Source organism: Heterobasidion irregulare (assembly GCF_000320585.1).
Source record: "Heterobasidion irregulare TC 32-1 unplaced genomic scaffold scaffold_06, whole genome shotgun sequence".
NCBI classification, from domain to species: Eukaryota; Fungi; Basidiomycota; class Agaricomycetes; order Russulales; family Bondarzewiaceae; genus Heterobasidion; species Heterobasidion irregulare.
Window position 1 is genome coordinate 714,008 of NW_009258202.1, and position 11,764 is coordinate 725,771.

The following is an 11,764-nucleotide window of genomic DNA, read 5'->3' on the forward strand; positions in this document are numbered from 1 at the left end:
GTCCATGATCGTTGATACCCAATAAGTTGAGCTACGCAAAGTCACATCGCATCTCTTCATATGTAGGGTCGCTCGTTCAGAATCATGCGCTCGGATCAGCCCCATTTGATCGAAAGGATGCCACTGGTATCTCAAATATATATGCAACAATTGCCAGCCAACGCAGAGCGTGAAAATGGGGATTCATGACCAGAGGACATTGAAGTGTGCAATGGAGAGCCAGGGAAAGGCAGAAAGAAGAAGACAGAATAGAAAACAAGGGCGCTACATTCGAGCGCACAATTCAGAATTGGCGAAAGAGCATTTGACGGCCAAGATGCGTTGATTGATCGTTCAAATTCCCGAGCGATCGGGACACTCTGCGTGGGTTGTATCGCGACCGAGGGAAAACTGCAGGCATACGGATCCCAAAACCTACTTATGTGGCTGAAGCATGCCTATGCATTGTCTCCATAAAGCGCGACACTACTGCGATGCTGTACCTCGAGCGACTGCGATCTGCATGCAGACGGCATCTTTCTTTCGAGGCCGATATCGAGCGATATCAAAAGTTCCAAGTATGTAAGAAATCATTAGTCATACTGGAGCGTGGTAACTCCTTATGGAATCGGAAAGATGCGGGCCGTCTTCGGCGCGCGAGGTCTGCCTGTGTGGGACAAGTGAGGATGGGCGCTGGCGACATCGATGACAAGAGTACCACGGAGTCTGCTCGGGATGTTGACATGGCGTGAAAGCGTTAGCCGGGAGGGCATGAGAGAAAGCCAGGTGGCTGAATGGATGTGACGGCGTGACCCGGGACAGGTGGTAGCGGTTGGTAAGCACGGAGCGTGAGAAGGGGCCCGATAAGGAAAGGGGAATTGTACATAAGCCGAGAGGGGCGCAAAGCCGAGACACAAGCCGACCGCACGCGCGAGCCCTAAGTCAGACTTGAAAAGATGTCAGCAAGCGAGGGCAGACCAGGCGAGATGGAACTGCGGGGGCGGCGTGGGTCGTTCATGGAGGAGATGGAGGAGCTGAAGATGGAGGGTGAGTGGCCGCGGCAAGGACCGAGGCGTGGCGTTCTTACTAATGTCGAGGGGGCGGACTACGTGTTGGTTGACTGCACGACCCATGTTAGCACACTCGGCGTACCAGCAGCAGCAGAACACCAACGCCGTCAATGTCGCCCAGCTCACACAGCACCCGACCCCCCCGCCTGCCGTCTCTGCCCAGGACCTCCAGGCGGGCCCCGGCCACCCGCAGCCGCCCACAATCCACACAATGCGTCTTCGCCAGGAGGCTCCGCCTGTAACTCAGCCACCGCCCCGCTCCTCCCGCAAACGCAAGTCTCCTCCTAACCCTGATCCTGCCCAGCCCGCCCCTCCTCCCCCGCCCCAGGCAGCCATGCAGCACACCCTTCCACCTCCACACACCCTCGTCCCGCCGCACATGCCCAATCCTCACGCCCTTCCCCCCTATCAATACGCACCCGCAGACTACTCCACCGCCGGTCTCCCTCCTCCCCACCAAGTACACGCCATCCCTCCCGGCGTGCACGACCAGTCCCTCCCCTCTCCCGAGCAGCAACAGCAGCAGCAACAACAACAACAGCAGCAGCAGCAGCAGCAGCCCAACGCCAGAACACTCAGCCAGAGCAAGCGAGCAGAGCAGAATCGGAAGGCCCAGCGCGCGTTCAGAGAGCGGCGAGACCAGTGCGTGCCTTTTCTCTCCCCGTCTCCCGTCGAACCGTGTTCATCGCCCGCGCATACAGACACGTGAAGGCCCTCGAGTCCCGCTCGCAGCTCCTCGACGCCGCCCTCGCGTCCGCAGACGAAGCGAACAGGCGCTGGGAGGAATGCCGTGCCCTCGTCGATCAGCTGCGCATCGAGAATGCCGCCCTCCGCTCCGCGCTCAGCCAGGCGCAGGTCATGTCCGGCAACAATTCTCTCAACAACCCATCGGGCGACAAGGGCGGAGAGAAGACCGACACGTAGGGATGGTGGGCCGCCGGACTGTCTGTGTCGTCGCGATTGGATCGAGGTGTTCGCATTCATACTTTCTCTTGGCTCACTGTACACCAGCCGTTCAGTTTTACAAAACGTTAGCCATCCTCCCAACGTGTCTCCGTTCTGGTCGTAATCCCGTTGAGCCTGAGCACGGTCGCCGATTGTACACTACCCGTCTTTATTCTTCAAATTTTCGCCTGTTGTTATCCGAGACCGTACGCTGTTCTTTAGACTGTTGTTCGCCCCAGTTTGCTCGAGCAGACCAGGCGTCCAAATTGACAGAAGCCGTGATAGGATGTATCAGTCCTGCGCCTTGACCTGCCCGATCCCACGTTGAGTTCGAAAGAGACTTTAGAGTTGGGCTTCGACGCTGCGTCAGTAACTCACACGAACCGCCGATCATATCATCAAGATGTCGATGTCGACGATTGACTTTACATGACCCTCGCTTTGTCAGTCGTTGTCTAAGCAGACCGGTTCCTTTTCTCTCCACCGCCCTCCAACGGCTAACGCCCATCCCACCCGCTCTCCCTAGTCCTCGACGCCCCTCTCGACATCCTTCGCGGACCACAACCCCACGAACGATATAATCACGAGCCCCACGATCCACAGGTACTGCCTTGCCCCCTCGTGCCCGAGCGACAGCGCTGCCAGCGCACTATGCCCGAGCCCGTCAAACGGCCCCACCGAACACCAGGCATCAACATCGCACCACAGGGGCGAGCGGGATCAGCGTCCCTCCGTCTGACTCTCGGGTGTCGCGACGCACTTTACAAAGGCGCTCGCAGCCGCCTGCGCGAGCGCCATCCCAGACTGCGAGAGCCCATTGGCGGCGCCGAGCGATGCCGCGTTTGGCGCGCGCTCCTTGACGAGAATCATGTTTATCCTGTCGCCATGAGACGCCGTATACGCGACGAGAATCGAGACGAGCACAAAAATAATAACGCAGCGCAGCCCCGGTGAGTCAGCACTCGCGGCACGCTCGAGCAATTAAGCCCAGGTGTTACTGCCGAGAGCGGCCCCGCCATCCGCGCATCGCGGCGTAGAGGTGGATCGCTGATGCGACGTCCGCGGAGGAGGAGCGCCACGCGAAGCAGCACAGCAGCACACGGGCGACTCACGAGAATGCCATCCGGGCGCTCTTCGCGAGCGCGATCATCGCGACGACTCCGCCCCACACCACCGCGCGGGCGCGCGGATGGACGTGCTCGAGCCCGCGCGGGGCGTCTCTGCGATCGCCGGCCTCGTCGGGGAGCCCGAGCCAGGCTGCGGCGTTGGCAAGCGGTAGAAGCGCGAAGCACCAGGGCCAGAGCGCGGCGCAGGCGCTGTGCACGCGCGCGTGCCCGTGGCGTGCGAGGAGTAGCGGGAGGACTAGGAGTTGCAAGAGCGAGGCGAGGCCGCCCGCGAGCACGAGGCAATACTCCGCGTCCGCCGTCTGGGCGGTGGAGGGGTTCGAAGGGGGTGACTATCATGCCCGACAATGATTGAGGCGGAGAGCGACGCACCGAAAATGCGAGGCCGCCCGTTTCGATGGGCGCAGTGCTTAGCAGCGCGAACGCGGTGTCGTGCGCAGTGGCGATGAAGCTGAGCGCGAGGCCAGAGAGGCAGACCGCGCGGAGATGCGGCGCGGAGAGCAGTGCGATGATCCCGTGGGCTTTGGCGAGCCCGAGATCCTCCTCGTCGATCTCTGCCGCAGCGAGAGACGGCGAGCCCGCGGGTTCTGCCTCGTGCCTCCCCGTCCCCGGTGGAAGTGTCTGGAGAGCGTCTGAGTCCGGCAGATATAGCACTGATTATTGAGCGGTTGTGCCGTACTTCGTTCATGAAATGGTACGCAAAATTCATGCACGCGAACGCGACGCCTGCCGTCAAAATACCCGACAGGAAATTAGGAAAGGCGCGGAAGAAGAAGTTGTCGCAGACGCGGGGGTACGTCGCCGCTGGATTCGAGAATGTGGTGCCGATGAAAGCCCTGAAATGAACGTACGCAGCCGTTGGTATCTATCGATCATCGCACTGGGTGCTATCAGGGAGGACAGCAATTGAACCACGAACCCAACTGTGTTGCCCAGCGGCTCTGCGAAGCCGAACACAGAGAACGCGATGGCTTGGTTTGACGAGTCGGTGATCTCGCCCAGCATCGACGTCACGACGGCCATGTTCGCAGACGACAAGCTAGCTGAGGTAGGAAGCCGATTCTGTCGATGCTCGCTGCTAGACGGGGACCGCACTCACTGATGCAAGAGATGAGAACAGCGACGGGGACAGAGCGGGAGAAGCCAAATAAAAAGCTACTCATCGCCATGCCCGCGACGCTCCACAGCATGATGGGTCGCCGGCCTATTTTGTCTGTCCATAACGCAGCGGGGCTTCAGATGTCCGCCGAGTATCGAGAGGGCGGCGCGGAAGGTGCGTACTGACCAGAGATCCTGACCAGCTGGTGGACCGCGAACAGCTGCATCGTCGAGAACGCGCTGTCGAAGATCCCGCTGAGCGGTCCAGCGGACGCAGGCATGTCTTCCCCCACCTCAGGCAGTGCAGGTCGAAAGTCTGCCAACATCGCGTTGACGGAGGGTGAGATTTGGCCCATTACCATCGGCTCAACGAGGTGCAGGGCGCAGAGGCAGGCGAGCTGCATCACGGGCAGCGGAGTCATCCGCATGAGCAGCCGGGCATTCTGCAGGGCCGCTTGGTACGGGAGAGGAGGGATTACGGCAGAGGCGGACGGCAGGAGCGGGTTTGTTTCGTCGAACTGCTCGCCTGCAAGTGGACCGCCGTGTGGGGCATGGTTATGCTCACCGAGCCCACCGCTCAGAGTTGATGATAGACCACTGGACAGTAGTGAGGGGGCCGACATGGTAGGGACTGACCCTTGACCTCAAAGGCGATAATATGAGAGAGAAGAAGACGCTGGTATGGACTGGAAGCGAGAACTGTCATTGGTCGAATGGATTGGGGGCCAGTGTTGGCTTGGACGGGCGATCGTGAAGTGGGCAAACCCCGGCAGAGGATGGACGTTCCATTCATCAGTCAGAGGCCTCGATTGAAGGCGCAAGACTTGAACATTGAGGGTGTCGGACATGTCGCCACGTCAAGCTAGCGTCAATCGGTTCGAATTCATTGCTCTCCTTCGCGAATTTTTGACGCGGGAGGTTGATGTATGATGGTGACGCCTGATGAGTGGATTTCGAAGGATTTCGAAGATTGAGACTGCTAGAAGGAATGCGGAACTCGTGTATATATCTGCTACGCTTGCCTGGAATCTTATGCTGCCTCTCGATCTCTCCTGCTGATGTCGAGCTCGAAGTTTGAGTTTGCAGGCGATGGTGGTGTGGTCGGTGAATATACTGGACCGAGGAGATGGCGCCGCTTGTTCGCGACGCGACACAACGGTGGGGTTTGGCTTCGGCGCTCCCCACAGGATTCGTCCTCGAAGTGACCTCTTCCACTCACCACCCAGTCAAGCCACACTACGATGCCTCAAAAAACGAAAACGAAATCCCACAGCGCGCACAAGAAATGTGAGTCGCGTCTCGGTCGTGTCGTTTTAGCGACAGCTCACGCCGCCATGATCGCGTCCACAGCGACCCCGCCCCTCGTGAAAGCCTACCTCGTCCTCTACAACCTCCTCTCCGCCTGCGGGTGGTCCTACATCCTCTACCTGACGCTCACCCACCTCGTCACGCCATCATCACCACCACCACCACCATCGATCTCCACGCCCGCATACATACCCCCATTCGTGCCCCAGGCCCTCGTGCCTCTCTACACGCGCGCGACCACAGCAAGCACCGCCGTCGGCACTCCGACGCTGTACGTGCAGAGCGCGGCGCTTCTAGAGGTCCTCCACGTCCTCCTCGGCTTTGTGCGCAGTCCACTCGGCACCACCGCCACGCAGGTCGCGAGCCGGCTGTACCTCGTCTGGGGGATCGCCCCGCGCTTCGAGTCGGTGCGTCTCCCGCCCCGCGCGCCTCCTTAGCATTTCTCAGTCCCGCGCTCATCGACGGTCGGTGCGGCGTGCGCAGGCGCGCGCGAGCCCGTTCTTCGCTAGCATGGTGCTCTCGTGGTCCGTGACGGAGGTCATCCGGTACACGTTTTACGCGGCGTCGCTCGTGGGGGCCGAGCCGCGCCTGCTGACATGGCTGCGCTACACCACGTTCTATGTCCTCTACCCCACCGGCGCGGGCTCGGAGGCGTTCGTCGCGTTCGCGACGCTCCCGCTCAAGACGCCTCTCAACGAATGGGACGTGGAGTCGATCGGGCGCGCGGTGCTGTTCGGCATTTGGTGGCCAGGTGAGCACACCGACATTCATTCACTATCTTTCCGCTTGATCCGAATGGTCAAATGGACGTTGACGGCGATGCCTTGCTGTTTCGCGCGATAGGGCTGTATGTGATGTACACGTACATGATGAAGCAACGTCGCAAGGTGTTCGGAGGACAAAGGACCGCGAAGCCCAAGTCTTCCTGATTTTTGTGAATAGAAGAACCGATGATCTGATGAAACTATTTACGATATCCCTCACGCTGTACTAGAACTGAGTCCGAAAGAGGCAGGCTATCGTTGCATTACATGATCACGGCTTGTTGTTCGCATCCTGTGCAAACCCGACCCTCGCCCCGTTCGAATAATCATAAATCGAATACCCTAGATGAACCCCCCGAGCATCCCAGCCCGCCACCGACGAGCACATCAATATCGCACGCAGAACAACGGGACAGATCAACGACTCACAGGACTTGAGAAACTCGTCCCCGACGATGGCCAGGTTCGACGGAAACCCGTCCCCGGCCGCGAGGATCCCGCCGACGCAGTCCGCGGAGCCGAGGGCCGTGCGCCCAAGATTGAAGTCGCGCAGGTCGAGCGCGAAGCGGGTCCCGTCAAAGGACAGCTCGACCGTGGGCCGTGATGCGCACGGGTAGGTATAAAAACCTGCAGACGCATTAGGGCCCGAACGCGTGCTATGCTAGTACAAGGCTCACCGGGGCCGAACTGGGCCGCGAGTTTGGACCCTGGGACGAGGGCGTAGAACCGCGCGGCCAGTTCGTTTGGGAGGTATACGAGCGTCGTGCCCGTGTCGATAGCCTGTAGAGTGTATTCCGGTATCGATATCAGTTCGGAAACCAAGAAGAGATGCACGAACGGCTAAAATATTTGTCTGGGCGACTTGGCCGTTCGCTGCGATGCCGTCCATGCCGATGGCCCAATAAGTCTGTGGAGGGAATTGATCAATAAAGGCGCTGCTATCAGCGTGGTGTGTCGCACCTGGGACTTTACCGGAATCCAAGTGATACTCCCTGTGCCGTCGATACGGTCCGCATCAACGCAGCCAAAGCAAACCTACAAATAAATCCCGCCTCATCAAAGCCGCCCCACAACTGTACCAGTAAAGCGCACCTCGGATCCAGTCTCCTGCCGCCGTTCAAGATGGACCGAGAACAGCGGCGCGGCGAGCTGTCTCCCTTCGATGAGGTTCTCGAAGAACGTCGGCCTGCGAGACTGCGCGATCGTGCCGAAGGCCATCCCAAGCAGGCCGTCGTTCGGCTGGCCCTGGAAGTCGGCAGACTCGCCGTCGATGGCGCCAAAGGCCTGCTGCTGGACGGTGAACCCCGCGATAGACACGACGTCGGTGGCAAGCGTGCCGGACACTGCGCCGCTCCCCTGTACAACGAATGTATCATTTAAAAAAATCATCCGAGAGGGATCTCAGTTTAGGACACACATAAGTGATCGAAAAAGGCTGGTTGGTGTTGGTGTACGTGCTGCTCTGCGCAGGGTCAAACGAGCGCCCGTTACAGCTGGTGCAGTTGACAGGGACCCAGAGGTCCGCGGAGCCAGTGTCGATGTCGATCGTGAGCCTCTGCGCCGGCGTGCCGATGTCCACCGGGCCATAATACAAGAGGTCGACGTTTCCAGGTGCGAAGTCTTGCAGCGGCTCGACGCCCGTGCCCATCCCAAGGTCCTCCTCGTCGGCGTCCCCGGCATCTTCGGCGCCTGCGTCTTCGGCAGACGAGGAGGAGGAGTCTATCGACGAAGCCCCAGATGGAGAGGAAGAGGTGGTGGAGGTGGTGGAGATATTGCCGAATGGGTACAAGACGTGCGGGAGGGAGGGTGATTGCACGTCAGACGATGTATCAAAAGCGGAGGGCTCGTAGAACTGTGCGACGTCGATCTGTTCCGAGTTGAGCCCCACACCCTGGAGAAACTGCACGGCTTCTGAATATTTGGATAAGATAGCTTCCAGCTCTTGTATCTATATAACAACGATGGTCAGATCGCATTCCGAAAGCGGGTTCAGAAAGGTTGTTCAAGACCAGCTCTTACCGCAGGTGTCGCATCAAAGAGGTGTATCACGTCGCCGTTGTGGAGGACCGTCGTCTGTCGCGTCGCTCTACGATTGAGCTTGACCCGCACGCCCCCGCGTAATGGTCCAGAGTTATGCACGGGAGAACACGCTACGCCGAGTACGAGTGCACAAAGCGTGAGAGGCAGGACGTGGCGGTAAGATGGGACGACCATGACGAGCGGGCCGAAAAAACGATACTGGGGAGACCATAGCTTGCAGTGAATGTGCAGGGCATGTTGGATACTAGACCGTTGGGTCTGTTGGAGATTATGGGTGCTGCTCAGGGCGGGCCGGCAGCTCCCGGCGCAGGACAGAGAGGATCTCCGCGACGGATGCGGCATCCAACCTCGTCCCGCCACCGTCGCGCCTCCATGAACAACTGCGCCGATCGACGTCCGGCCCCAGTCCACTGGTCCACACCCCTCTCGACCGTGTAGACTCGCCTTGATGCGATTCAGACCATCAGGCTCGTATGCACCGGTCCCAGAAGAGACGTGACTCCGGGCTGTCAGTCCAGATGTCAACATGCCCTCTTCAACTCGCCCGGGGCTCCCTGCCCGCCCTCTTCTCTTCTCTTCACGTCCGGCACGTCCCACACACACACCCCACCCCTCGCGCTCCTCGCTCCAAACCAAACCAAACCAGACCACGCTCCCTCCCTCCATAGACACCCGACCCGCCCTCCCGAATGCGTACCGGCTACGCTCTGAGGCTCCTGCTCCTCGCGCTCGCGCTTGCCCAGGACCGCGCCGGCGTCGACGCGCAGACGCAGTACGTGCTGAAGGACAAGTTCGTCGGCCGCGATTTCCTGGACGCGTGGACGTGGGAGACGATGGACGACCCGACGCACGGGCGCGTCAACTACGTCGACCAGCGCACAGCGCTGCAGAAGAACCTCTCCTACGGTACGCCTCTCTCCCTCCCGCCTCCCCCCGTTCCCGCGCGCGTGCTCACCCGCTCCCCCGCGCCCCGCAAGCGACCGACGCCAAGTTCGTCATGCGCGCGGACAGCTGGACGCGCGTCGGCGGGGGCCCGCGCGGGCGCGACAGCGTGCGCATCACGTCGCGCGGCGCGTACGGAGACTCGCTGGTCGTGCTCGACGTCGCGCACATGCCGGCGGGCTGCGCGACGTGGCCCGCGTTCTGGACGCTCAGCCAGCGCGGGCCGTGGCCGCACGGCGGCGAGATTGACATCATCGAAGGTGCGCCCGCCCTGTCTCTCGTCCCCTGTCCCGCCTGTCCTCTGTCGTGCTTGTGAGGAACGAGCGGGCTGATTTGGCTTTTTTTTCGTGGGAAGGCGTGAACGAGGCGACTGCGAACTTGGTTTCGCTGCACACGGCGCCGGACTGCACGATGCCGCAGCAGCGCGCTCAAACGGGGTGCGTGCGCGTCCCATCCCAGCTCTGCTCTGTCCTGCTCTCCCTCCCCACTTCTGACATCGACGCTCTACTGCCCACAGCACGGTGATCTCCACCGACTGCTCCGGGCTGGCCAACTCGAACCAGGGCTGCGGGACGCAGATGACGCAGGCAGAATCGTACGGCGCGCCGTTCAATGCGGCGGGCGGGGGGTGGTACGCGATGCAGCGCGCGCGGGGGAGGGGGGTGCGCGTGTGGTTTTGGGGGAGGAACGATCAGGGGGTGCCGGTGGAGGTGAGGGCGGGGGCGGGCCTCGTGGAGTCCGTGGAGGGATGGGGGATGCCGGGGGCGGAGTTTGCGATGGGCGGGGGCGCGGACGAACAAGATGATGATGATGAGGAGAGCGGTGCCGAGGTGGGGGTAGGGATGGGCGTGCGTGCGAAGTGGAAGAGGAACGACGACGGCGAGAGCGCGAGCGGGGCGGAGGGTACGTGCGGGTTCGACGAGCACTTCGACGACCATGTGGCGGTGTTCGACTTGACGTTCTGCGTGAGTGGGCTGTTCAGCGTTCCTCGCTTGATATGGGTCGCGAACGGAGAGTCTGACGACGTCATGGATGGACGCATTATAGGGTGACTGGGCAGGCTCCGCGTGGTCTTCGTCGGGGTGCGGACAGGGCACGTGCGAAGACTGTACGTCGTGAACACTCACACCGCCCCTTGTACGCTCGCGCTGACGTTTGGGTTGTGCAGTCGTCAACAACAATCCGGCTGCGTTCGCAGAGTCCTACTGGGAGATCAACTCCTTGCGCGTGTATACCCCCGGCCAGTGATCATCGCACACATGCCCGGCGGTCGGGCTTTCGTGCGCTACGATCGACGAGTCTGGGATCTCGTACTGGGACTGTTGGTATTGGACGCGAAATTCTTGTCGACTGGTCTCGATTAGAACTGAATTTATGCGTGGCGTTTGGTTTGGCTGACCGGATATTCACGCGCGACCGTCAGTCTTCGTGGCTCTCTGTTTGAAATTTTTAGTCGTTATCTTGCCTTGTTCTTGTTTTGATTGATTCGCATCGGGCGAGTCAGAGGGTTACTAGTCATCACTGTTATGTACCGTACGTACTGCACACATACACACTGCATTCCCGGTGGAGTTCGACGAGCGTCATGCGAGCACGGCGACGAAGCGCTCCGGCATGAAAACTCGGAAACCGGCAGGAAGTCCTGATGAGGAAGTCTGAGAAGAGGCCATTACAAAACGGGCTTCCGAGCTGTGGAGATCGCGAAGGCCACGTCGGGCCCTTCGAACACTGCTACTGCTGCTACTGCTGCTGTAGCGCTGATAGAGTTGAGACGCGCGCTGTGGGGGCGAGAGGGCGGAGGCGAGCGAAAGCGTCGCGTGCCGTCGAGACGCGCGCTGAAACTTATTGAGCGCAGGAACGCTCGGGGAGGCCCGCGGCGGGAAGATTGGATGGCGATGATTTTGAATGAATGCGTGCGCCGTCGTGTACGGGCGCTGGTTGGGCCTCGGTCGCAGGTTCACGTGCGGGGAGAGAGAGTTGCAGGCACCCGAGGCCCCGAGTGGTACGCCGTGAGAAATCAGCATGAGGTACCGGCGTCGTGGAGCGGGGGGGGGGCTGTAGGGCTGCTCTTCCTCGGGGAGAACGGCCACGCGCGCGAGGTGCGAGAAGCGGCGAGACGCGTATGGAGAGACAAGGGAGGGCGGCGGGAGGGGAGAGGACTGGGAGAGGGAGAGAACTAGGAGAGGGAGAGAAAGGGAGGGAGCTGTGGGAGCCCGAGGGGGTGGCGAGGAGATCTGGCGATGAGGGGACCCCGAGAAGCGCAGGAGAGATGATGCACGGCGGTGTGGCTTGGCTGGCCTTCACTTGGGCCTCTCTCCTGCCCTTTCTGAACCACACCCTCCGACCCTCCTCCTCCTCCTCCTCCCCCGTACCCTCCTTCACCCTCGCCACAACTCTCCCAGTGGCGCCATCATCGTCCTGCGCACCCGGCGCCTCTGCCATCCTCACACCAACGGCCCTCGCCGCACCCTACCCATCACCTCCCGCCGTCCCC

At 60.9% G+C, this 11,764-nt stretch overlaps 6 protein-coding genes across 6 annotated transcripts; 3 read left to right on the forward strand and 3 right to left on the reverse strand.

Moving 5' to 3' along the window:
- Positions 1–1,424: 1,424 nt before the first annotated feature.
- On the forward strand, positions 1,425–2,195 carry HETIRDRAFT_409925 (uncharacterized protein). The gene is made up of 2 exons (XM_009548941.1): positions 1,425–1,691; positions 1,751–2,195. Exons 1-2 carry the CDS (start codon positions 1,429–1,431, stop codon positions 1,971–1,973), a joined length of 486 nt encoding a protein of 161 aa, XP_009547236.1. The 5' UTR covers positions 1,425–1,428; the 3' UTR covers positions 1,974–2,195.
- A 321-nt stretch (positions 2,196–2,516) lies between these two features.
- On the reverse strand, positions 2,517–4,956 carry HETIRDRAFT_154817 (MFS sugar transporter; the record flags this gene model as incomplete). Its single annotated transcript, XM_009548942.1, has 8 exons — positions 4,404–4,956; positions 4,218–4,331; positions 4,038–4,161; positions 3,773–3,954; positions 3,491–3,639; positions 3,107–3,420; positions 2,755–2,871; positions 2,517–2,643 (listed from the first exon to the last, which is right to left on the reverse strand). The coding sequence occupies exons 1-8, from the start codon at positions 4,837–4,839 to the stop codon at positions 2,517–2,519; spliced, it is 1,563 nt and encodes a 520-aa protein (XP_009547237.1). The 5' UTR covers positions 4,840–4,956.
- A 489-nt stretch (positions 4,957–5,445) lies between these two features.
- HETIRDRAFT_476130 (uncharacterized protein) lies at positions 5,446–8,147 on the forward strand. Its single transcript, XM_009548943.1, has 6 exons — positions 5,446–5,503; positions 5,567–5,931; positions 6,008–6,275; positions 6,368–6,915; positions 6,966–7,644; positions 7,706–8,147. Exons 1-4 carry the CDS (start codon positions 5,458–5,460, stop codon positions 6,451–6,453), a joined length of 765 nt encoding a protein of 254 aa, XP_009547238.1. The 5' UTR covers positions 5,446–5,457; the 3' UTR covers positions 6,454–6,915; positions 6,966–7,644; positions 7,706–8,147.
- On the reverse strand, positions 6,410–8,147 carry HETIRDRAFT_440362 (uncharacterized protein). The gene is made up of 6 exons (XM_009548944.1): positions 7,706–8,147; positions 7,381–7,644; positions 7,249–7,323; positions 7,127–7,195; positions 6,966–7,068; positions 6,410–6,915 (listed from the first exon to the last, which is right to left on the reverse strand). Exons 1-6 carry the CDS (start codon positions 7,934–7,936, stop codon positions 6,560–6,562), a joined length of 1,098 nt encoding a protein of 365 aa, XP_009547239.1. The 5' UTR covers positions 7,937–8,147; the 3' UTR covers positions 6,410–6,559.
- An 870-nt stretch (positions 8,148–9,017) lies between these two features.
- On the forward strand, positions 9,018–10,672 carry HETIRDRAFT_61600 (glycoside hydrolase family 16 protein; the record flags this gene model as incomplete). The annotated part of the gene is made up of 7 exons (XM_009548666.1): positions 9,018–9,234; positions 9,306–9,530; positions 9,626–9,707; positions 9,788–10,039; positions 10,163–10,235; positions 10,318–10,378; positions 10,439–10,672. The coding sequence occupies 7 exons, from the start codon at positions 9,018–9,020 to the stop codon at positions 10,516–10,518; spliced, it is 990 nt and encodes a 329-aa protein (XP_009546961.1). The 3' UTR covers positions 10,519–10,672.
- A 181-nt stretch (positions 10,673–10,853) lies between these two features.
- On the reverse strand, positions 10,854–11,712 carry HETIRDRAFT_101651 (uncharacterized protein; the record flags this gene model as incomplete). The annotated part of the gene is made up of 2 exons (XM_009548945.1): positions 10,854–11,563; positions 11,616–11,712. 2 exons carry the CDS (start codon positions 11,710–11,712, stop codon positions 10,854–10,856), a joined length of 807 nt encoding a protein of 268 aa, XP_009547240.1.
- Positions 11,713–11,764: the final 52 nt, after the last annotated feature.

Excerpts from the sequence above, each read along its gene's own strand:
- HETIRDRAFT_409925 (XM_009548941.1), top strand. The coding sequence starts at position 1,429 with ATGCCCAATCCTCACGCCCTTCCCCCCTATCAATACGCACCCGCAGAC. Across the intron at positions 1,692-1,750 it reads TTCAGAGAGCGGCGAGACCA|ACACGTGAAGGCCCTCGAGT; the intron begins GTGCGTGCCTTT and ends CCGCGCATACAG.
- HETIRDRAFT_476130 (XM_009548943.1), top strand. The coding sequence starts at position 5,458 with ATGCCTCAAAAAACGAAAACGAAATCCCACAGCGCGCACAAGAAAT. Across the intron at positions 5,504-5,566 it reads CCACAGCGCGCACAAGAAAT|CGACCCCGCCCCTCGTGAAA; the intron begins GTGAGTCGCGTC and ends TCGCGTCCACAG. Across the intron at positions 5,932-6,007 it reads TCGCCCCGCGCTTCGAGTCG|GCGCGCGCGAGCCCGTTCTT; the intron begins GTGCGTCTCCCG and ends CGGCGTGCGCAG.
- HETIRDRAFT_440362 (XM_009548944.1), bottom strand. The coding sequence starts at position 7,936 with ATGGGCACGGGCGTCGAGCCGCTGCAAGACTTCGCACCTGGAAACGTC. Across the intron at positions 7,069-7,126 it reads CCCAGACAAATATTTTAGCC|GCTATCGACACGGGCACGAC; the intron begins GTTCGTGCATCT and ends TACACTCTACAG. Across the intron at positions 6,916-6,965 it reads CGCGGCCCAGTTCGGCCCCG|GTTTTTATACCTACCCGTGC; the intron begins GTGAGCCTTGTA and ends ATGCGTCTGCAG.